This window comes from Protopterus annectens, chromosome 15.part0 (genome assembly GCF_019279795.1).
Source record: "Protopterus annectens isolate FY-2018-M chromosome 15.part0, PAN1.0, whole genome shotgun sequence".
In the NCBI taxonomy this organism is placed as follows: domain Eukaryota; kingdom Metazoa; phylum Chordata; order Ceratodontiformes; family Protopteridae; genus Protopterus; species Protopterus annectens.
This window is the reverse complement of record NC_056749.1, coordinates 649160306-649185547: the sequence shown is the minus strand read 5'-3', so window position 1 is coordinate 649185547 and position 25242 is coordinate 649160306. Positions and strand designations below refer to the sequence as shown.

The window sequence follows — 25242 nt, the reverse complement described above, 5'->3', positions numbered from 1 at the left end:
ACTGCTGCCTCATTCTAACACAGTGTAGTATATGCATGCATTACATTCACTATGATAGCATTCTACTTGTAAGGGATACTTTCCTCTTGCAGTTTCCAGAGGTTTCTCTTTGATAAACAAAAACATATCTGTAATATTCTACAATGGCAGTGACATAAGCATGCTAAATGGCATTCCTTGTTTTCTAAATGACCTCCGCTTAACAGCACATGTGCTTGATTAATTATGATTACATGCTGCCACACCTCTGTGAAGTGAGCCCTAAATGACATACTATGTCATTAATGATATTTAAACAAGAAGTCACATAAATAGTGCACATACTACACACTACAGAACTGATCAGTGCAAAAGAAGGTGCATGCTCTGTAAACAATGGCTGAGCTCTTTAATCAAATTTGACCTATTCTACATACATGACAGTATTGTCTGCATCAGACATGTGCCCATAACAGTATGAATGTATGTGTGTTCTAATGCTTCAGGATTCCAGGCCATGTACATATATTGCAGCTGGTTGCCCAGACCAACAGCCAAAGTCTGTGTCATACAAGACTATCACTGATGTGTTGCTTGGAGATCGAAGGTCAAACAGCAGACATACAGACATGCAGGCACAGACACGCGCATACACACATCAGACTGACTGCTCCAGAATGGCAGTATCTCACAGTATCTATATGCAGTCACATATCTATCATTTATGGCCACTAAAAACACATTATGTGTCTGACATTAAGTAAAACTGCCATGTACATCATATGCATTTTTCTGGAGGAGCAAATATGATGACACAGTATGTGTCATGAGAAAATGCTGGAGCAAAAAGCTTCAACTCTACATATACAAGGGCATGAATGGGCGTACCTTCATTGAAGGATGCGCATCAAGGCTGGTAACTCGGCACGTAAAAATCAACTACCAATCATTAGCAGACCAGAGTTCTGCTGTGATGACCCCTAACCGGGAAAAGCCGAAAGACACAACAACAACAACAACATAAAGCTAATGATGCTGTGGAAGTCTATTGATTTGCTCAACAGTCTCATACCAGTCTTGGGCATCACCTCTCAGTAAGCTTTTGCTGTATCCCAGAGTAACAGCCATAATAAATAATACATTCTACAGGAAGGAAAATGGAACATTACACAACAACACTTTTTCACCAACTAGGTCTATGTGTCTGTGGTATAAGGCAATACCTACAGTTCCATCTGACTGACATGCTTTCAGCATGAATACATCACATATGTACCACACCCCATGCACCCAAACACAAGTCTGTCACTGAAAGGTCACATGCCCAGTATTATACCAAATCATGCTGGTAAATGCATCCAGGCCTGCTGATGTCCATCTTGGATTTCTCTGTGCTAAGGGGTGAAGAACTACTGTAATAAGTGCCAGCTAAGGGAAATGCTTCTCATGTTCCAGAGGGAGGATATGGGAGATGTGACTTGCTTTTAATCTACCTAAAACTGACAATAAGGTGCTACTGACTTCTCAACTCACAATATCGTCACTATCAACCCAATTTTTTCCCATTTTCTACACGGGTTTGGGTCTCATGTCAACTGTAATTCAATACCACACTCCTGCCTTCTTCAGCACTCGAGCCTGACTGCCACAGGTCTCCTCTCACACAATCCATCTACTTTATGCTGGACATCTTTGTTACCTCTTGCCTTCTTCCTGTCTATCCCAAATATTCTTTACCAGATTGTCTTCTGATTTTCAGCACATGTCCTTGAACCACCATAATCTGTTCTCATTGATCTTTTCTGAAATTGGAGCTGCTTTGGCTTCTGCTCTTATGTCCTCATTTCTTCATCTGTCCAACAGTGTGCATCCTATCACCTTTCTCAGGCACTTCATTTCCATCACCTCTAGCTTCCTCAACTGCTCTGCCTTTACTATTAAGTTTCTCTACAATTAAGTAGTAATGGTCACACACCACTGTTTTGTATACCTCACGTTTCAGCTTCTTTGGCATTCTTCTGTCATATACTACTGTGCCAGTTGGCTGCAGCCCCTCCAATTTTAGCTTTAATTCAGACTTCCTTTCTCCTAAAACACCCTCCCAGATACCTGAAGCTGTTAAACTGTTCCATTATTTTCAATTCTATTTCAATTCTCAGCTTCTTCTGAACTTCAGCATTTTCTGTCACTTCTGCTGTCTTATCTGTAACTCAATTTCATCCCATGTGCCTTAAGTTTTGCATTCCATTCCCATATCCTTTACTGAAGTTCTTGCTCAGATTCTGCCTGTAATGCTACATTGTCTGCATACATCAACTTTGCTGATCTGTCCCCTCCAACCTGTTTGCTAATGCAGTCCATCACCAGAATCACCAAAGCAAAGTTAAGCAGGCAGGTGGGGTTTGTAGCATTGGTGGTATAGTGGTGAGCATAGCTCCCTTCCAAGCAGTTGACCCTGGTTCGATTCCTGGCCAATAAAAGAAGTCTGTACATTTACCCGGAGACTTCCCATACTCTGGAACAAACTTCCCATTCACGTCAAGCAGAGCACTTCACTGGCCCTCTTTAAGAGAAATCTTGACGAGTGGCATGGGCAATAGGAGTTCACCCCGGGGATAACTTCAGTGGCCTTGCTTGACAGGGGCACTGGGAACTAACTTTGGGTGTCATGATGCCAGGGAATCTTCTTGGGCTAGGCTTATATAGGCTCCAGGGCAGTTAGCCTAGTACACACCTATGAATGAACAGCAGTGGTCTCAGAGCTGAACTCTGTTGCCTACCAACTGCCTTGGGAACCCCTCTGTGAGACCGAATATTGTTCATACTTGAGTCAAAGGCTCCCTGTACATAGCTTGCATGAATTCTATCAATGTTTCTGGGAGTTCAAAGCACTGCAGGACTGCCCAAATCAGCTTTCTGAGGACCTTATCATATGCTTTCTCCAAGTCTAGGAATGCCTGGTTGGACTCTTTCCTTATCTCTAGCTTCTTCTCAGCTATCTGTCTCACTGCAAACATTGGGTCAGTTGTTCACATTCTGATCTGAGTCTGAACTGTCCATCTTCCATCTAACTGTCTACTACTGTAAGTATTCGTTTATCAATCAACCTCTCCAGAAATGTCATGCAATGTGACAGGAGTTTGATACTTTGTACTGCCCACAGTTGTGATGCCTCCTTTGTTTTTGAACACTGGCACTTGCATGCTTATTCTTCAGTCATCTGGGATGGACCTTTGTCTCCACACTGCTATGAGTAGCTTTACTGAAGCATTTATGCACTGCTCAGTGTGGTCAGCAGGAGTCTCCCTACTCTGCAGAGCAGCACTAGCATCAACCTCCAACAGAAAGAAATTTAAAGTGGAGGCTACCCCACCTCCTAGGCATTCACTCCAAGAGACCAGAGGGTCAGCGAGTGTGTACCGCTCTTATATAACTCCTACTACACAGACATGTGGATCCTTCCCTTTCTTTTTCCCTATTCCTACTTCATGGCCACAGGGACCTTTCCCTTTCCTGTTCCCTAGACCTACTGCATGGCCACATGGACCTTTCCCTTTCCTGTTCTCTATACCTACTACATGGCCACATGGACCTTTCCTGTTCCCTAGACCTACTGCATGGCCACATGGACCTTTCCCTTTCCTGTTCTCTATACCTACTACATGGTCACATGGACCTTTCCTGTTCCCTAGACCTACTGCATGGCCACATGGACCTTTCCCTTTCCTGTTCTCTATACCTACTACATGGCCACATGGAGCTTTCCTGTTCCCTAGACATACTGCATGGCCACATGGACCTTTCCCTTTCCTGTTCTCTATACCTACTACATGGCCACATGGACCTTTCCTGTTCCCTAGACCTACTACATGGCCACATGGACCTTTCCCTTTCCTGTTCCCTAGACCTACTGCATGGCCACATGGATTTTCCATTTCTACTAGTTCTACTACATGGCTTTATGGACCTTTCCTTTCCTGTCCTTTTCCCTAGTGCTACTAATCATGTTTTTTGGGCTCACATACTTGAGGGCAGACAACTCAAACTTGCTGAATAATGTTAGGACTAGCTGGGTTATCTCCTTAGCATTTTCTCACACTAATACGCACCCAGTACTATCCTCCCCCAGAGACCACTCATTCTCCTCACACCTGCACCACCAGGAACCTAAGCCTCTAGTCACACTCAGAGCAGCTAGGTCATAGTTAGGGCTTTATTACTCTATGCCAATTTAGTTAACTATTGAGAGAGCCATTTTCTTGCATTCTGCTCAAACTGGAACAAACCCGAAATGTGAAATAATGAGGTACATGTAGAAAGGAATGTGAAAAGGTTGGAAATGCATTACTTTGGATGTTAATTTTACTTTAATCTATGATTCATAGGTATATACTATGCCAATGACCACAAGGGCTATTACTAGCCTAGCCAAGCTTCCCAAATATGCCCAGTATTTTTTTTCTTGTTGCCCTAGTGGTTATTTTCAGGGGTACAACTTAATGGTTATATATTAGTTAAAGCATGGTTGGTCAACCATTGCAGGCTGTCTCTGTCCATTAGAGACATAGGTGTCAGACTAGGGGTCAAGTTCTAATTTCCCATCCACTGGTCTAGTTTACTCTTGAATATTGTTAAGGAAGAGTTATGCTTCACCTGGAAGGAAAGCCTATTCCAGAGAAAGAATATTCACTGAGACACACAACTGTCCCTTCAGAAGGTTCCATTTATGTCACAGGCATGGTTTACGTCGCTGGATTGGGTAGCTCTGATGTTACTTGTTTTATGGTTATGCAAAAGGTCGATCAGAGTAGGATTCAAGAATACTTTGTGTGCCAGGCATAAATCACCTTTCACCAATTTGTATGCCCTGTATTCTTTTTGTGAGGTACCTCTTTAGACACTTCAGTTGTTGCATGTGCCTGATGGATAAGGGCAGTTGGTGCTGATCACAGACTCGTGCTACAAATATAGACCATACATCTTGGTCAATAACAGAACAAGGGTATAACATGGCTAGGCTTATAACCTATGACTCTATGAACCTATGACATCTTTGGACTTGGATGCCATAACCTTGTTTATGAGATGAGCAACATAGAATGGTTTCCTTACTACTTTAGAAACATGTTGGTCAAAAGCCAGGTCACTGTCTATATATGTCCACAAATCCCTGACTATTGGGTCTACTCTTAGGGGTGTGTTGTCAATGATCTTTGGTAATGTTGAAATTTCAGTGCCAGGAAGTTGAAATAGGCACTCTGAATTACTGTTTCAACAGGCAAGAAGGTAGATACAGCAGTTACATGTGCCTCCTGAAACAGTAGGCCAAACCAGCATTATAAGAACTAAGACACAGTGATCCTTGTGGTAGTGAAGTGGAAGTTGGATGTCTAGATTTTTTTTTACACCAAAGAGAACATTAAGTCCATTTAGCAAAGTAGAATTTGCTGGGGATATGATTCATCTTCTTTTAAAACAAATAACATCTCTGTAGGACAAAAAATACTGGATGTGAAGTGAGCTGTCAGCCTGAGATCCCTCAAGATGTCATAGAAACATTGTCTTCTTCTAACAAGCTCTCATGAAAAGGTAAGATACAAGTCACGTCGCTAGCATCTGTGTTAAAAAAGTGAACCAAGGTTAATATGGCCAGCAAGGACTTATTAAAATGAGATTTCTTTTTTCTCTTATCTTCAGAAGCAATTTTGGAATTAAACGAGTTGGGAATGTATATATACACTTTCTCCACATGTTGGACAATGCATTCTTCATTACTGCTGGGAAAATTAGAGCAAACCAGGTAATAGTGATTGCTCAGATGACAGGCAAACCAATATAGTCTTGGGTTATCCACTTTTCTTTTTCGCTTTTATATCTTTCCCTATCCAATTTCCATTCATGAGAGATTGAGGTTTCTTTTGTTAAACTGTCTGTCAAAAGGTTTTATTGACATGGAATGTATGTGGCCTAAACAGTCACGTTCTTTTGAATTAGCTACTCCCAAATTATCAGGCCTGGATTACAAAGAAAATTAGAGTTGGTGCCTTTCTGTTTATACATACCTTCATGGTTGCAGTGTCTATAGCAGTCTGCAGAGTCTCTAAACCATGCAGGAAATATTGTTTTCGAGTTGAATAGTAATTGCAGGAGCAAATAAATTTAGAAAGATGTTCCTGCTTGCAGCAGGTGTTTCATCACTTCATTTAGGGTATTTACTCCTCTTGTTTTAAATGCTGTCATCAATGTGAATAAGCATTAAAATATGTATTGTGTCATTTGCTCGATGAAATATTCTGCTACATTACACAGAACTTAAGATAATGTCATTTACAGCTGCTTTTGGCAGCTAATAATGTCAAATAACAGTAATATGGGTTGGTGGTTGGCATAATGGTTAAAGTGTTTACCTCATAGACACAAGGTACAAGGTTTGGTTCTAACGTTTGAAGGGAAATTGACTATACTTAAAATGGCATGCAAGGACAGTTGGCTGGCCTAATACTTACCTATGAATCTATGGATCGATGTACCAATAATACCAGCAAAGGAAATATACTGATTCCTTTTATTACTCCTTGATAGTGGGGCAGACTATACAATCTTATACTTAGCAACAAGGGGTAATTTCAGCTATGGGAAACACAAATCAGGGGAATTCAGTTCATAAAACAAAAATATGCTCATCATAAATGGCTTGCAACTCAGAGAAAACTGTACTGAGAAACTGACATGGTAAAACTAAAATTTTCAACACTAACTTTTTGCCGAGCTATGTTGTGTGAGTTCTGTGATCATCATTCTGCGCTGAGATGAGAATACTAAGAAAAATCTGCAGCTTTTTGCAAGAATACACTTTACTGCAGTTGCTGAAGCTTAGTTCCATCTGAAGTTAAAATTAAAATCATTGTAATGCTCCAATATTATTCTATATAAAAAAAATAAAATTACCTCACCATTTTCCCAGCTGTTTCACTGACTATGCACAAAGCCTGAAATCCTTATAATATAAGGTTACTATAGGCAATGATTCACTCGGTGAGACACAGGCCAATGTAAGGTTTACTGCAGCTCACCGACAGGTTTAAATAATTATTTGGCCAAATGAGGCACTCCTGAATCACTGTTTGCCATTCAAGCACATCATTACAGAAGATGACAGACTTTATTAAGCTATAAAACCAAGCTTCTGAATCTGATGCACTATATAGTTGTCAGCACTCTGAGTAATCTTTTTTTTTCCATTATAATACTAAAGCTTTAATGTTTCTCTTTCTGTTATTTTATATGCTTTTCCTGTAGTTTATACTTTAACTTGTTTTTATGTATCTGTTAAACGTTTGGAGTTTATTAATGTTTTGTCCCCTGGAAAAGGCCACACATTCTAGCAACCTCTACTATTTATCAGAATAAAATCAAACAATTATTTTTTTTGGTAACATTACTGTACTAAATTAATGAAACCTCATGGAACAGATGTCTGAAAATGATTTCATTATTACTTGGAATTGGTTAGAAACTAATCTCAAGATAAAAATGTCTTTAAAATGATTTTTGGATTATGCAATGATGATTTAAAACTTTGCAGAAACTGTTAAAGAATTACCAATCATCTCATTGGTAATTTTGCAAATTGCTGTAAAATGTCAGTTTCATATGCCCATCTAGTCATATGCTACGCCTCTGTCTGCATTCCATTAATCATTGGAAGAAGTGCAGAAGTGCAAGGCAGTCCCAAAAAATCGGTGCTGCTAGATTCTTCAGCTGCCCGAATGCAAAAATCAGGGAAATTGTAAATGCATAATTCTATAAACCTATATAACCCAATAACACTTCAAAGACAAAAAATAAATAAATATGAACTAAGTTGTAGTTGCAAACAGCTATATACAATCCTGCATGGAGAGAAAGTGAGGCTAGCTTTACAGCTACAAGTGAGCACTTCTCAAAAGCCTACTGTTATGTGTTTTGACCACAACTGTACTGACTTCTCTGATCTCTCCTTTGAAAACCACATTGCCAAAGTGGTTAGAAAGACCTTCTACATAGCCCACCTCATCACGAAGGGTTTCACATCTAGATCAAGAGAGGTAATCGTGCCCCTTTATTCATCCCTCATCAGGCCCATCATAGAATACAATGCCCCTTTTGGGATGTACCTTACCCGACACCTGCAGCAATTAGAAAGACCCCAAAAGTATCTCACCAAGAGGATCAAGGGTCTCAAACAGATGCCATATACTGTTCGGTTAAAAAAACTCCAGCTCTACTCAGTTGCATACCGCCTACTTCGAGGCGATCTATGCCTGACATACAAAGCTATGTCAAATCCAGAATTAATGGACATGCTCCACCTCAGTAAATCTAAATCCCTTAGAGCCACACTCGAGGGACTTGAACCTCAGCACAGAAATAAATAGAACTTGCTGGAGGGACAGGTTCATAACCCAGAGGCTCCCTTCGCTCTGGAATAGAATTCCAGTTCATGTGAGGCAGAGCACCTCACTGAATCTCTTCAAGAAGAATCTCGATAAGTGGATGGGGGATCATAGGTTTGTCCCAGGGATTACTCCCGTGTCACTATTAGACAGAGGCACAGTAAACTAAACCTTAAAAAAGGGCACAGTATACTCAAATCAAGGGGTGGCGTAAGCCATACAGAATCGGGCTAGGCTTATAATTGCCCCAGGGCAGATAGCCTAGTATGAACCTATGAACCTATGACTTATTTGAGAGGGTTACTGTAACATTAGAGCAAAACATTATGGTATTATCCCAAGCAGAACCAATATACACATGGAAAATGGATAATAATGCTGGTCCCCTATAGTGCAGTCAAACTATGACTCCATCTTGTAGTGTTTAGTGAAGATACAGACAGTGGACAATGTGGCAGTTTCTTAGATGCCTCGAGCACAAACATTCCTGAAACACACTGCTTCTATGGGGAACACAAATCAGGGGAATTCAGTTCATAAAACAAAAATATTGCTATTACCCTAAGTGGAAGGTGTTTTAATGACGTTTATTGTGTTTGTCATAACAAAAGGCAGTACAGTGGACCAACCGCATAAGATAGTCTGTTTATAGACTATCATAACTTATTTCCCTTTCTTGTAGGAAAAAAAGCAGTTGATCAACCACTCTGACTTTCATGTTTTTTTTTCTTTGTAGTACCTGAGCTGGCTGTGCACAACCTATAAGAGCTGCAAATGTCCCCTATCCTTTTGACACCTTTTGCAGGGCCCCTATCCCCTTTATGTACTGCATTGTTGTTATGTACCCCCCCCCCAAAAAAAAAAGAATAGACTGCTAATAGAATCCTGATTAACTACACAGAGAATCAACCTCTCTTTTGACTACATGTCTTGGCTATGGTAAGAAGTCTTTCTACACTGCATAGCTTATTTGTTTGGTATTTCCCCTACATCAAAGGTCATCTTTGTCCCGCTAAATTCATATTATAGTCATTATACCTATCACAGCACCTTATACTCAGTGAAAGGTCACAAACATTCTTAACTAAAATGTTTCTGGTTTAAGCCATTTATCACGACAGATAACAATCCCTCTTGCCCATCTCATAGAACCTATTAAGGGGCAAACATTACTCAGTCAACTATAAACAACACTGCACTAATTGAACATTTCCACCTTCATTTATTTATTTGACATTTGTTTACCGGGAAAGTCCGAGTGGGTCACAAGACCCATTTTCAGTGGAGGCCTGGGGAGAAAAGCTCCACATATAAAAGATCTCAGAAATTCCAGTAAGCAGAATTAAACAGTTAATTTAGATCTTTATAAAAATACCGCTAATTAGTAAGAAAAGTTCAGGTACGGTGGGGGAGACACAGATGAAGGAGGAATTATCTGCATATTGAATGAGGGTTCTGAAGGAGCAGGAACCATCTAAGTTGTTTAAGGATATGTTAAATAGTAGGGGACCCTGAAGAGAACCTTGGGAGACACCAAGTTGGTTAGAATAAACTGCTTTTTTCTGGTCTTGTACATAGGGTAGAATGTTCTGCAGTAGGTAGCTCATTAATCGCTGGTGGACACACCTTTCAGGGATTTTGGATACAGGTCGTAAGATGGATATGGGGGCAAAAGTTTGATGTTTTAATGGAGTTCCCTCCTTCGTGGATTGTGGTGATATGAGATAATTTCCACATAGTTGGAACTAGGGATTTAGATATAGATGTATTTATTAGGATACTGATAGGATAGGCAATTGAGAAAAACCGTGAGTTTGAGGTCCTAGGAGTGAGACTGCTGATGTGGAGCAAGGTTTTAATTTGAGTAGTAGTTTTTTATGGTTGCTGTGGGTATGGGCTAAAATGAGGAGGAGGTCTGGTTGTCTTTATGTTAGTTCTGTGTGATGTCGTGGGAAGGTCTGGATTATTTGATGAAAAGTTAATGGTGTTAATGGTTGGTTGTTAGGGTGGGGTTCCTATGTTGGAGTTATTTGAAGGTCAGCTATTGATTTTATGAAGTGCTTATTGAATTCTTCGGCTAATAGAGAAGGAGGGGTGTTGGGTTATGGTGAGTGCTCTTTATTAGTCCTTGTGTTTAGAAGGGTTGATATTCAATGCCAGAATTTTTTTTAGAGTTGCAATTATGTTGTAGTTGAAGGTGTGAGTAGTAGAATTTTTTTTTTTTTTTTTTATACTAGTTTAGTCATGTTGTTGCAGATGTTTTAAAGATGATTAGATTTTGTTCTGTTTTGCTTTGTGTCCATGTTTTCAGGCTTTCTCTCATTGTTTCATCAGGTTTATAAAGTCTGTGATAATCCATGGGTTTGTCTTTTTCTTTTTGTCCGTAAAGGGGCTAGGCCATCCAGTATTTTTAGAAAGGTGTTATTAAAGTGGAGGACTGCGACATTGAGTGGTAGCAGCTTTAGGGGTGTCCAAATGACTTTTAGCAGTCGATCATTAAGTTTTTGTTGGCTGAAACTGGTTGGCGTGTGTTGGCTGTAATGGTGAATGTAGGAAGATGGTCACTTAAAGAAACAGGAAATGTGCATGAGGAGGAGAAGTTGGTTGGGTGAGATACTAGGATCCAGTCAAGTGTAGATTGGTGAGTAAAGTCTTTGTTGTACCTAGTTGGGCTATTAATTAGTTGTGAAAACCCATATAGGTTAATAGCATTATTGGGGGTGTCGGTAGCAATGGTATAGCAGTTGATGTATACATCACCTAGGATTATTGTTTCATTATTGATTTTTTGGGATGTCCAGGACAGTATATCTCCCAGGACAGGTATATTATTTCCTGAATGAATATATAAAACTATGATACAGATTATTTTGGTTTTATTTAGGTTTCAGAAGGATATTAGTATCTCAGCATTGGAAAAGCTGGGCATTTTGTTTGAGTAGGTTATAATGTTGAGTACAGAGGGGTATAGTGGGGCTATCCCTCCTCCTTTCTTTTTGGGTCTGTCTAGTCTAGTAATGACAAAACTGGGAGGTGTTATTTCAGCATCTTTGATGTTAAGGTTTAACCATGTTTCAGTCAGGGCTAGTATAACTAGTTTGTTTTGATCTATCCAGGCATACAGTGGGATTATTTTATTGCATATACTCCTTAGATTCAGGGTTATTATGTTTAGGTTTTTAGGGTTAACTTTGGGATTAGCATTTGTAGCTGGCCTTGGGTTTGAATGTATGTCTCCACTTTGAAGTAAAATGGAGATTAGATATGTGTAAAGTGGGTTATGATTTGTTGTTGGTTTTAGTGAGTGGGGTATAAAATGGGGTTTAGTGGGGATAGTGGAGGCTAGTCAGGGGTTGAAGATATACGGAATGGTATAGTGAAACAGCTAGGGAGAGATGTTTGAGTAGTTGCATTGATTAACAGGGAGACATGTTGTGGGGGTTACTGTTTTTTATTTATTTATTTTTTTTTTGCAGAACAGTCTAAAAATACCATTACAAGGACCTAAACCTCCAATATAACATTAAAAATATCTGCTGACATGGTAGGTTTCTTACCCACTGAATCCTACACCACTGAGATAGACTTTCTTTACACATCAAGCACAGTGCATCCTTGATAACATTCAAAACCAGCCTTGACAACTGCATACGTAACTGAACATTCATTCTGGGTATTAATGCAAAAGATCGTCTGCCCTGTGGGGACTAGTCAATCCTTATCACTGCAATGGTAAAGTAGTTAAGCTTGTCAGTGGCTTTCCAAGCATAAACATTATAAATGCAAATGTTGCAGTGGGATGCAGAATGAGCCGTAAAGGTGTCTGCAAAAGACTGACAGCCTCTTTCCACAGCTGAAGAAAACTAGTTCCTTTCTGCTTATGTATGCATCATATTACAGTGATATTGTCTATCCTCATGTGACAATGTCCTGATCCAAAGTTATTCTGAAAGGTTATTAGTGATCTGTGAAGAACTTTCATTTACATTAAACTGATGCAAAGAAGCTTCTTTTGCTAACTCCATCTGGCTCCCACTGATAAGTTGTTGCCCTCCAGGCATAATCTGAAAAGGCTTTAGTCAAATGTTGCATTTCTAATGAAGAAGGAAGTTTCATTCAGATATGTTGTACAAGCATGTTCATCACAGAATTTTTTGCTGTTGTTCAGAAAAGTGGAGCCAGCATTTCCACAAAGCACTGGATTTCATTTTACAAAATGTTGGGGTGTCACTGTTGTCATGTAGACATAGGCATGACGTAGAAGAATAATGCAGGGTGACATGTACCCCAAAATTTCCAAGAACTGCCTGATCATGACCTGCTTCTGCTGAAGAAGTTTGCAAGTACCATCTTTATCTGAACATCTCTATTTTGTTCTCCTCTGTGGAAAGGACTTTCATCAGAAATAAACTTACAATTGCCTCTAAACTTACTGTGGAAATCTCAGCTGTAGCTAGCTCAATTGGTGCCTTGCTGAACCATACCGCCAAATGGTGCCCCTGCCCCCAATAAGAGATGAATGGGAAAAAATGATCTTCAAGCAAAGCTACGATCCAAAACATAAACACTTACACTGTATCTGCATTTATTTTTAAAACGTAGCAAACATCTGCTTTGTAACACTGCATGAATGAAGCCTTTTTACTTTTAAATCAAATATCCTATTCGCTTTAAGCAGAAGTCAGTATGTGAACACAGCAAGGAGCGATTATGTACATATGTAATAGCTCTTTGTTGTCTGCATACACTGGCTGTCGCTTAAGAAGTTAAGAACAAAAGAGCATATGAACAACACTAGGCAAGCACTCATGAGGACCATAAGCCTTCTATTCATATACATCTTTAAGTAGATACACTTAAAAGTTCTTGACTCCCTTTTCAAGCACTTAATAGTACTTACCTTCCAAAGCAAGCAGGGTTATACATGGTAATCCAGGTGTAAATCTTTTTCTACCAATCCGATCAGCAGGACTGGCCTTAATGGTAGCAAAAGTAGTACTCTGGTTGACCTGTAATGGTATTTAATTTTATAGGCAGGGAATACATTGAGTTAAGAACCTATTTCTCCAGTCAGTCTTGCTTATTTGTTGGTGTAGATTTAAGTCGCTGGTGTGGGTGTTTGTAGAGAGTTTTACAGAAAAAGATAAGGTCAAATAGGGTTAGGTCTTTTATGATTCAAAAAGCGTGAGACAGATCACCTCACAGCAATCTGTAGACTACTGAGTATAATGAGTGTGCTAGTCCGTGGAGTAATTGAAACATTTAAGGCCTCTCATTTTCTTAGTAATGTATCTTTCTAGCCTTTCTAGTTGAACAATATATTTCAATTTATACAGATCAAAGGGAGCACTGTATTCAATGATTTGTCTGATAAGGGAAGTGTACAGGGGTAGCAGATGTCTTTGGATCTTGAAGATATTTCCTTGGAAATTATCAGGGAGATATAGGGATTTCCTGACTATGGTGGAAACACAATTGTCCTACAAAGGTCTCTTATGACCTAATCTATGTGAAGAGTATTATTTAAAAACATTTCTGGTGGGAATAGCTTTATACTAACTGCTACACTGCACTTTTTTTTTTGCATTTAACTTGAGGCTGTGTTTCAGTCCATCACAAATGTGCATATTCCAGCCCTTGTTGGAACTGTTTAGCATTAGTGGATGAGGAAATAACAGAGCCCAGCTTGCAGTCATCAGCAAACTTGGTCATCCACATTTCTGGGATATTGGACTGGATGTCTGAAAAATAAATGTCAAATGGGAGACAGCCTAGGAGTGATCCCTGTGATACCCCACTAGTTGCAATTTTATGTTCAAAGAGGGTACCAGTGACTTTCATAACCTGGGATCTGCTGGACAGGCAGTCTGCAATCAAGTGGATAATGTAGAGGTTTACATTAAGGTTGTTTAATTCTTTAACAATGACAGCATGGGGATAGCATCAAAAGTCCTGCCAAGATTGAGATAGTACTGTGCACTGGGTGACCACTGTCTGCAGCTTCACTATCCATTTTAAAGAAGCATACTAGGCTAAGGAGGCCAGACTTGCCCTTCACAAAACCAAACTGACTTGGATCTAGACCAGTTAAATTGGCTGTGTCTGCATATATGGGTTTTGCTAGAATACATTTCATGGCTTTGCAGAAGACTGACAGGCCTATAATTACCTGGATCTGTAGAGGGGACACCCTTGTGTAGGAGACTTATAGTAACTGTTTTCCAGGCATCAGACACAGACAGTGTAGATAGGTTGAGGTTGAAAAGTTTAAGTAGATGCATAAATAGTACATACCTGGCAGTGATGAGAATGTAGCCTGGTATGTTGTCATCTTCCTGTGGAAGTATTCCTTTCAGTCTTTGACTTGTTCCAATGTGATTTCAAAGGAAAGTAAATTTTCATGGGCACTTGGGGCAACAACATGGGTACATTGGGTAAAGTTAGCACTAAATCTGTCTGCTAATGTACTGTCTATAGCCTTCAGACTTGAATATGTGACATTATAGATGAGCATGGTGCATTGTTGGACATTATTTCTTACTTTTCTAATACAACACAGAAGTTTACTCCTGAATTTACTATTACATTTAGGGTGGACAGGTACTGACCTTTCTATGCAACTGTTAGGGTGCTGGTAATTAGAGGGGAGTGTGGCAGGCCTCTCTGTTCAGTCCATTTGCAAGTCATTGTTAGGTGAACTAAGGTTACCCTGGTAAAATCCCTAAACATGGTCTCATCTGGTGTTGGGGTTGTACCACTTGGTCTAATAGATAAAATAACCGAGATGTGGTCAGATTATCTCATCACCACATCCCTAGTTAAGTCTGACAACATCTTGTCAACAGTAAGAAAGTCACAAAGGCCCATAGTTGGTAATGTTGGTAAGGCTCAGGTCAAGTATATTAAGCCTCCAGTATGTAGTTTCACAATTTGCTCTAGTACATCGGCACTAATTAAGTCCAGGAAATACTAATCATAGCCATTTGTAGAGGTGTAAGTGTGACAATCAATGCTTGGGTAATTAAAATTCCCTAGGAAGAATGCCTTTGATTTGAAATGTAACACCTCAATGGTGCTGAGGTAATTCCCATGATCTCTGGGGGACACTGAAGAGGATCTATTCCTAGTAAGAACATAATAGTATGATTTATTAATGGTGGTATGATCACTAGGAGTTCCAAATTAGTGTTGTGGGAAATTTGAGCAGCTGGAGCTGTCATGCAATAGCGTCTGCTTGAATGCATTCCAAGAATATATGCACTTCTAGACAGGGAGTGATTGGTACCTCTGCAAAACCAGCAATTATATCCCTGAACTGTTTGCACCTGGAGTAGCCATCCTCTTTGCTCCACCGTTGATATGACTCTGTAAAAAGTAAGAGCTAAGGACTGAAAGAGTAAAGCTGTTTGCTGAAAAGTCAACCATTCTTTTATCTTTCCTACAGTCAATCATACAAATATAGGAATATGAGTATATTTTGTTTGTTCAGGTGTGCAAACACTAGAGCTAAACATTTGTAAATACGCTTATAACTTAAACGGCAGAGCTAATAAAGAATAATGGTCCTGCGCTTTGTGAAACCTGAGAGATTTATTTTTAGAAGGACTCACTGAGATATAAGATAAGCATCTTCCATGTCCAGAGTTACCATATTAGAATACTGCTCTCTACATGGAAGTACAGTTTCCAGAGCTACCATATTGAAAGAACTGCTTAACAACACTAGACATCAGCTAGTTCAGATCATATTAAGGCACAACCAAAAAGCCATTAAATAATTAATACAGGAGCTCGACAAATTACATTGCACTACTGACCATTATGGTTACCACCTGTCCCTCTTTGGGCAGTGTCCTGCAAAAAAAAAATGAAAAAAAATGGCAAATGTCCTGAGATTTTAGGACAAAATTATTTTGTATATTTTATGTAATAGTTGTATAAAACAGTTATTATGTATCTGAAACACCTAAATGTTATAAGAAACAGAATAAGCAACTAAAGTGCTACAAGAATAAGCTTTTATTTAGGCAAAAAAGTGAAGTTCTGGCCTTTGTACTGGCTATGGGTATGTTTCGCCCTGCAAAAGCTGACATTTGGTCCAAAAATGTCCCACTTTGGACATTTGAAAAGGTGGCAACCCTACTGACCATTATACTTTTAAATGTAATCATTCTAGACATAATGATGTGTTTGTGAGATTGTACAACCTTGACAATGATTTGCTTAAAAGAAAACATGGTAAATACAATACATATTTAAATGATTACCAGAATAATACAGCTTATCCTACACAAGGCTCCAAAGGCCAGAAAAGACAACCAGTCAATCAGACTATGAGTATTGTCACATGACAGACAGGAAGAGTGGGGTGGTTCCTTTCACACAAATGCATTTAAAAAATAGTAAACAGAGCACAGCATGGAGATGCAGTGCACAAGAAAGATATTTTTTGGATGCATATATACAAGGAAAAAGGAACAAGAAAGGGAGGAATTAAATCATGTTTTGTTTAAAGGTACCACAGACAATGTGTGTGAGGTTATGGACAAAATGAAAAGAGTAAATGTAAAATTTTTAATATTAGTAATACTGTAATAACTTCCAATTTATAACTGAAGTCATCATGTATTGATTGAAATTAACCCAGTTTTTTTTTTAAATGTGTCAGGTTTGTTTCCTCATACAGTGTAAAAGTAAAAAATAATAGCTGAGCATAAACTTTATATTAGAAAGCTGAAGTTGAATAGTTTTTCATTAAATGCCAAAACAAGGACTGATGAAAAAGAAAAGTACTTTTAACTATTCAATGAATACTATTCTTTGAGCCATTGAAATTGCTTGTGAAAGACAAATTAGAAACATTTTGGATTAGCTTGCTATGCATAAGTACTTTAATTTTTTGTCAGAAGAAAAAGGGCTTTGGTTACTCTATGGATAAAAGTGTTCACTTTATGAACAGTGATTAAGGTGGGAGCATTGTTTATTAGACACAGATATGTCTGTAGCAGTGGCAGAGACTTTATTAAGTAATGCTCATTTTGGGAAGAGGTAGCATTGTTTGGTATAAACAGAGCAAACAGAGTGAATAACAGTGTGTTATTTGAAATGTTGCTTTGTAACAGATTTACAATGGAACTTTGTGGCTTTCTTACTGTTGACAAGCCAGTGATATATTTTTGTTTGGCACACCTTAAGTCCATAATCTACTACTAGACTCTATCTCAGATATATCATGTCTGCCAAAAGATTTAAATCAGACATATGGCTAAATTTACAGACATATTTTTAAATGGGGTTGTACAACTAAATAGCTCCTATGTCAGACATTCTTAGTAACTATTAGAACTAATGAGAATTGTTGAATTTGGTAAAGGTTGTTTATTTGTAAAAATGGACATTAAAAGATACATATACTGTGATCACATAAAAGGACGGTTTATATGTGCTTAGACAATTTTTACATTATATCCAATTTGACAATCACATTTCAGCAGTGATCATATGTGAAATTTGTATTTAATACTACCAACGTTTTATTAAATGATAACCACTACCAACAGGTTAGAGGTGAAGCAATGGAGCCAGCAGTAGCTCCCACATTTGTTAATCTATAGCTGATATTTACAACTCTAGTTCCAAGATGTTTATAGCATTTTATGGCCAATGTATGCTAACTTTTCACTTGGAAAGGCAAAGAATACTTGTTAAAGGCATTAGTTAGTCATTTTAATAGGTCCACTACTTATTCGGATTTATAGCAATATGGTCAACAAAAGCTATCCTTTTTAGGATATCACATTAAAAATTAATAAAGAATAGAGTAATTTCAAACTAATTTTAATAGAAAACTTACATTTGGTAACACATACGGTTATGTGGATAATGGGGTTTAAAATTAATGAAGGAAAATGCTATAAAAACCCAGGCCATTAGCATGTCAAATCTGACTTCTGATTAAGTGGATTTCAAGAAATAATTAGTTGTTTTAAAGAACATGTTTCTTGGTTCTACGGTCTTTGAAGCAAGTACCCTCTAAATGTCATATATACCCAATAATCAGGTCAGGGTGTAAAATCACAGAAGGTCACTCTAAACAAACCAAGGTAAAGCAGCTCTAGCTGCTGATGTCTTAATGGACTGTTGATCTATTAAAAGGTTATTAGATGTAACTGGAAAATTCTAGAATGGCAGCTTGCCTGATTGAGGTTCTAGGAGTTCAGCCTAGATTTGTACGTACATGAAATGCCATTTTAAGGACTATTTGACTGAAAGAGCTATAACAAATCACCTTAATCAAAATCAGGGGTACGTATCCTCTAGCAATTGCAAGTACTGCACATATATGAGAAAACAGCCCATACACTAGAATGCATAGCTATGAAAATTTTATAGGAGTAAATAGACATTTTGACTGCAAAAGCAAAATTGTCATTTACCTTGCACAGTGTGAGACATGATTCATTTTACTATTGTAAAATGACATGAAGATTAGCAATGACAGTATATGAACAACAATATGCCATTAAGACAAAGAATAATGGAAATCATTTGTTTAGACAATATTTGATGTGCTCATTTTTTACTGTGTTGTACAAGATAAATATGGAGATGATCTAGAAAATATTCTTGAAATAAAGGAGATGCGTTGACAATTAAGGCAGAAATTCAACCATCAACCAAGTCTAAATGACAATATTAACAGATTTATTGTTAGGAGAAGATCAGCTAGAGTGCAGTATGATGTCATAATGAGAACAGTGGTTAGGTGTTCATGTCATATGACCAGAAACAGCAGTAATGTAAAAAGCAGCATTTCTTAAGTTGTTTAATTCTGACTGAAGTCTTTACTACAATAAGGACAAAAGTGTTAACATTTTCTAGTCTTTCATGGTCCATACTTCTGAACCTGGTGTTTTACGCAGTACTGCTGGCAAAATGATTATAGATTGGATAGGTGTGAAACTGGTTGGGAAGTATTGCCTTTTTTGGGGACCAAAAGTAGTTTAAAATAAAAACTGTGACTTCTGAAGTACAAAGATATGTTCTGAATGGTATTCCTCAATGAAAAATCCATGGTTTTAAGTACTTTCTGTAACTAATGAGGCGTCTGTGGAAGAAACTGCATTTTTGACATCTGCAGAACTTCTATAGAATAGCCTTACTGAACTTTATGAAGTACCAGCTAATTTGAAATTTGATTACTAGGGTAAAGGGAAAGGCGAAATGGCAGGAGAAAGGTTGGACTCATTATGAGAAACCATTGGTTGTATTCACTTTTACCCGAATAATTATTTATTTATTTATTTTACATTTGTTGACCGGGATAGTCCGACTGGATACATGTCCATTTTCAGCAGAGGCCCGGGGAGAAAAGCTCCAAGATAATAATACACATTGAACATTTAAATGCTAGTTTCAAGCAGATTATAGTCATAAGCAATACCAGCATTTAGCACATATAGTACTTACTATAAAACACTTTACAAAACATATTATTTTCAGAGTTAAACATACATAACATTACATTCAGGTTTAAGACGCACTGAGCAGCAGTTATACAATTGACCCTTCCTGAAATGGAGTGGTAGTTGACGGTAAGGCACCTAAGAAACAGAGAAGTCACCAGTCGGGGTTAGTGCAAGGACATAACCAATGAGTTTTGAAGTATTTCTTGAGTTTGGTTTTGAATGGAGTTAGTGAGGGTTCAACAATTAGAATTGTTGTTTGACCGTTTCCCCTTGTGCTATTCTTGTAGTCAAAAATTTTGGGAAGAGTGTTCCCTTCTGATGAAACAGCTCTGCAATGTTCAGCGGTTTGAGATGTAGGAGGTTTGTACAAGTTCTTAAAATCATGATCCAGTTTTGTCCCTTCTTAAGACTGACAATTATATCACCAATGCTGTAGATGAGGTAGGCTGAAGGGGGCAGCTCACTGTTTAAAGCACTTGTTGAAGATAAATTAAGCAGTTGATAGAACTCCCATTGTCAACCTCTCCCCTTCCCAAAGAGCAAGACAGTCATTTCTCCTCCATTACCACATCAGCCTACTCTACATAATGGCAACAACACAAACAATACATCCTAGCTGAGGTGCATATAACCCTAGCAGCCTAAGTTGAACACCTATAAAAATAAAGGTCCCAAGTCATTGGACATGGCAACCGCCATACCTATGAGTCACCACTGACTCTGCCATTCTGTGTCTTTAGTGAGACGGTGTTTCACTGCAGTAACTTTCATCACCATGTAATGTATTGGGCAAGCTGGCAGAATATTTTTGTTTTTTCCCCCAATTTTCTTCTCTGTTGTTTGACCATGGAGATGACTTGTATAATTTTGGGGGTGTGAGGGGCTTGCCCCTCCACATCAGGGGTGCAGGGGAGCTTGCCCACCTAGAAAAAAAAACGATTTTTGTTTTTGTGTTTTATGGCAAATAATTTGCAATGAACAGTGAGGCAAAAGACAGTGCTTCACATATGCATAGGTAAACTAGAAGCAACCTGATCCAAACAAAACAAACCTGGGGAGCCGAGAGGTCCCAGATAGAACAAATGCTAAAAGTAGTAGTTCAAGAACAGGTTGTGGATCAGGAAGAAGAATTCACTCTCCTTCCTGAACGACAATATGCTCTCAAGCTACTCCCCTTAGCATTTGCTGTGTTGGACACCAGAGACCAGCTGTTCTTAATGAGTTGCTTAAAAGATTTCATTCAGGATATATTCTTATTAGTGCTAGAATTACATATGTGTCTTTTTGCCTTTCAACACTGTATATGTGAAGCAGCTCCTATCTGGACATCCTGACTTCCAACATAGCATTCCTAGACCCCTACACCCTTATGCTAGTCTCACAGTGGTGTTTCCTACTGAATAACGTTACCTCTAAATGTTTCATGGATTCCCCCCTATATGACTTGCTTAATTACTAACAGACCTAAATCTTGACCACGGTATTGTGTGAGGAATTAAACTCCAGTGAACTATACCAGTTCCTCTGTAGGTCTGTGTGTTCTGACAGTGCTATAACTGCTATGGAGTTGAAGTATGTCATAGTGGGATGACTGCAGGAATTCTGACTTTCCTTACAATAATGCCAGTAAGGTTTACATGAGATGCCACATAATGGGCTAGAGAATATTAAAAAATGACAGCACATATTGCACCTCCTAGCACATTACACTGTACAACAATGGAACTATATTCCTATAAGATATACAAGTGGCATTTAATATGGGAAACCATTTTCTGTATGATGGTCAGTGGATTTCACAACACAACACTAAGCATTATTTTCCTCCATGCTCCTCAGTTATGGTATGCAGGGGTTCTAACAGTTTCTGCCTGCAATGTCATGACTACATAGCAGGTTGCATACATAAAACATGATAATGAAGAGATGCACTGCAGATGTAGCTACCGTGGCTGCACAGTAGTGACATCATCCCCTGTTATGCAGAGCACATGACTTTGTCACACACAGCCTCAGAGAATGTTGTGGCAGAGGAAACTAATAGCAATACTGGGCAGTCCTCTGGACGCCTCTCTTGAAGTGGGTGAGAACCTGTTGTGGGCTGGACAACAGCAGGTTCGGGTCTAGATTTGTTGGCCTTCTTTTAAAAGTGGTGGTTGTACCTTGGGACAAGTGCATTCTGCCATGGTAGATTGAGCCAACATCTTGAGATGGTAGTTCTCAGGATAAATGGAAATTGAAGAAAGATGGCTACACAAAGTCTATGGTATAAAAGCGTAACAGATGGAACATTGAGTGTGGTCATGAGATGCACCTAAGCAAAACAGGCACTAACTGTGGCCATCTTTATGGGGAATCTGCCTCCCACCCTGAGATTTCACTTTCTTGGATGACATGCTACCCACCATTAAACAGAAGAAAATGAAAAAGGAACCTCAACGGGTTACTTATCTAAAAGTGTAAGCTCACTATAACCAGCACAGTGAAGGGTGTTCACAGCCACATTCAATAATGGCATTCACACTGACAGCAATGAAGTTCTGGGTTGGGAGTATACGTATATCACCTTTATGCCCTACGCTTGCATGGGGAGCATATGTCTGATATACAATGCTCCTAGGTATTAAGGCTTTGGTATACTGACTAGACTTTGTGCTATCCTTGGCAGGAGATCCCAGAGATGATGAATACTGCAGCAGTGGTACGGAAGGACATCACTAGGTACAAAAGTATTATTTTAGGTGTAGTTTGTCCACACTTTTGGCTACACCTTCATAATGTCTCACTGCAGCCACCCCTTCACACAGTCACATGAAACTGATAGGGCTAAATTTGCGAATCATAAATAATGCAGAGGAATTTCATTTCTATACATCCTACTTACGTGGACTCTACCTGGTATACAGTAGCGTACATGGATATTCAATGGAATAATGGACAACAGTGAATCGCATAGGGCTCTGGTATATAGTTTGTGCAATGTATTAGCCCTATACAGTCATTGACCACAACTCCTAAAAGGAAGGCCTAAACCATAATCACTGATCATATCCAGAAGTGATCACCTGTAATATCACATTATGCGATCCTAAATAATCTGTACATATAATAGAAGTATAACTAAGTGGTTGTGCTTCAAGACACAGATTTTCTAGGGTAACAACTAGAATACTAAGTAATAAGTCTGCTAAAACTTTAATCTGCTTACATGCCAATGAACCCTCTACATTTTTAAAACTGAAACCAAATGTGAGCTGTTATGTTATTCACCTTCTCTTTATTAAACCATACTATTCAATTCCCTACTTTCAGATGAATGCCACTTCCGGTTTATTTATGTACTATATGAAAGTAATCTGCCTTTACAGTATCTTCCACATATTATTATTTTTGCCAGCTTTTTTACCTGCCTGCCAACCATCAATGCCCCCATTGTCCACTCACTAGGGTGAAAACCAAGTGAAAGGGGTCATCATTAAGGTGTATATCAGACTTTTTTTTTGTTCATTTAGTCCTACTCCGAACTGCACTTGCCCTGAGACATGCCCCAGGATTCAAGATGCAAACGGGTTCAGCAACAGCATGTAACTTATTTCACAAATGAAGTAACTGTCAAGACTGTTCTTGGCAGTGAACCCTACTGCACGCTCACTCTCAGTGAGCTCTGCAGCCAGAGGAGTAAGCTAGCCATTTTCGCACCTGCTGCCATCTTCCAATATGGCAGACCTCTAAACTTTAAATCAAGAAGCAAAAAGAAAAAAAAAGTCAGTTCCCATGAATGATCTGGCGCTCCTTATCTAAAGAGCGCTAGCCAAGTGCATTTAACAAGTAGCTGTACAGCTTATGCCATTATAGGCTTCAGTTCTGAATGCAAATGCAATACTGACATTCAGCACTTAAGACTGATCAGCATCTGCTGCTCACAGCACCTAATGCTTTGTGCCCGGGTGTACTGCTCATTTTTGTACCATCCTAGCTATCCCTCTCCTAACAGGAACTATCACAGGACTGTGCACCTTAGACATGTGGCTTCAGAACCTCTGTCCTCTGAAAGGAACTAAACTTGAGATGCTTTGTCAGTAATCAAACACAGGTCTCCTGGGTCACAGACAGGGCTTGATCACTTTACTTTAATGGAGCTGGTCTGCCATGAATTATTCACAGATGCTGTTAGTACCAACCTCACTGTAATGAATGTCTTGTATTCCACAATCTTCTGTCATGGTGGATTCTTCATCAATGTTTGCTGTGATCTTCTTGAAGGCTGAACATCGACTGTGGAATAATTCTGGTTAAGAAAATAAAACACATAACATTCAGTTAACATATTTGTTTTAAAGAAATCTAATGCAAGCAGAATGTAACATTCATGCAATTACAAAAGTAATATCCTGAGATCATTTCACTTTTATTTATATTAAACAATATGCTTATTTAATCTCTTTCTCTGTCTCTCTCTCTACATATCGGGGTTCTGGTCAACAGATCAAAGACATGCTTGGTCAAGCTTAATGGGCAATGCCCTGGTCCATCTAATAGAAGATTTATCAAGGAGGTTGCATGCCAGTTGAAACGTTGTCAGCTGTGGTTTGTGTGAGATTGTGGTCAGATTTGAGATTGTGGTCAGATTTAACTAGTGATGTGGAGATTGAGAATGTGCTAGTAACCCACTACTGCGGGATCACAGAGTTAACATACATATAATATCAGGGATGTGAGGGCATCCCCCTGCAAAAGACTTTGTTGCTGTTTTTTTTAGTGTGTGTGTGTGTGTGTGTGTGTGTGTGTGTGTGTGTGTGTCTGTGTGTGGGGGGGGGTATGGGCACACATGAGTGCATCAAGGTGTGTTTACTTGTGGTGTTTCAATAGGTATGCGTGTGTGCTTCTGCATGTGATCTGTTATGATTGTGTGACGTGTGTAGGTTTGAGAGTGTGTTTTGATTGAATATGTGTGTGTGATACAGGATGACTTTTAGATTAGGTTATATGACCATCTGTAGTGTGCTCATAACTGAATTACATCATTCAATATATATTCATATACATACATATAAATATATACTTGTATACATACACACAGAGAAATATATACAGATTGATGGTGTGTATACATATAAATGAAAGCATAACATTGAAAAAGCACAATAAAAAAAATCTACAATAATTTATTTATTTTGTATTTTTTACAGGGTTAGTCCAACTAGGTTTAGTCAAAAAAATCCTCTTCAACAGCAGTGCAGGTAGAAAAGCACCAATATGTTACAACCATTTTAGACAGGCATCCAGTACTATACATGAACAGACATTAAGTCATACAAGTCAACAACTGCACACATATTTGTTAATTAGATTACACACTC

The 25242-nt window shown here is 38.7% G+C and overlaps 1 protein-coding gene across 1 annotated transcript in view; it reads right to left on the bottom strand.

The window, feature by feature from the left end:
- DOCK11 (dedicator of cytokinesis 11) overlaps positions 1 to 25242 on the bottom strand; it is a 1858863-nt gene that overhangs the window by 412343 nt on the left and 1421278 nt on the right. Inside the window, exon 45 of the mRNA XM_044057487.1 lies at positions 24064 to 24170. Coding sequence (XP_043913422.1) covers positions 24064 to 24170 — 107 coding nt within the window. The remainder of the gene's footprint in view (positions 1 to 24063; positions 24171 to 25242) is intronic.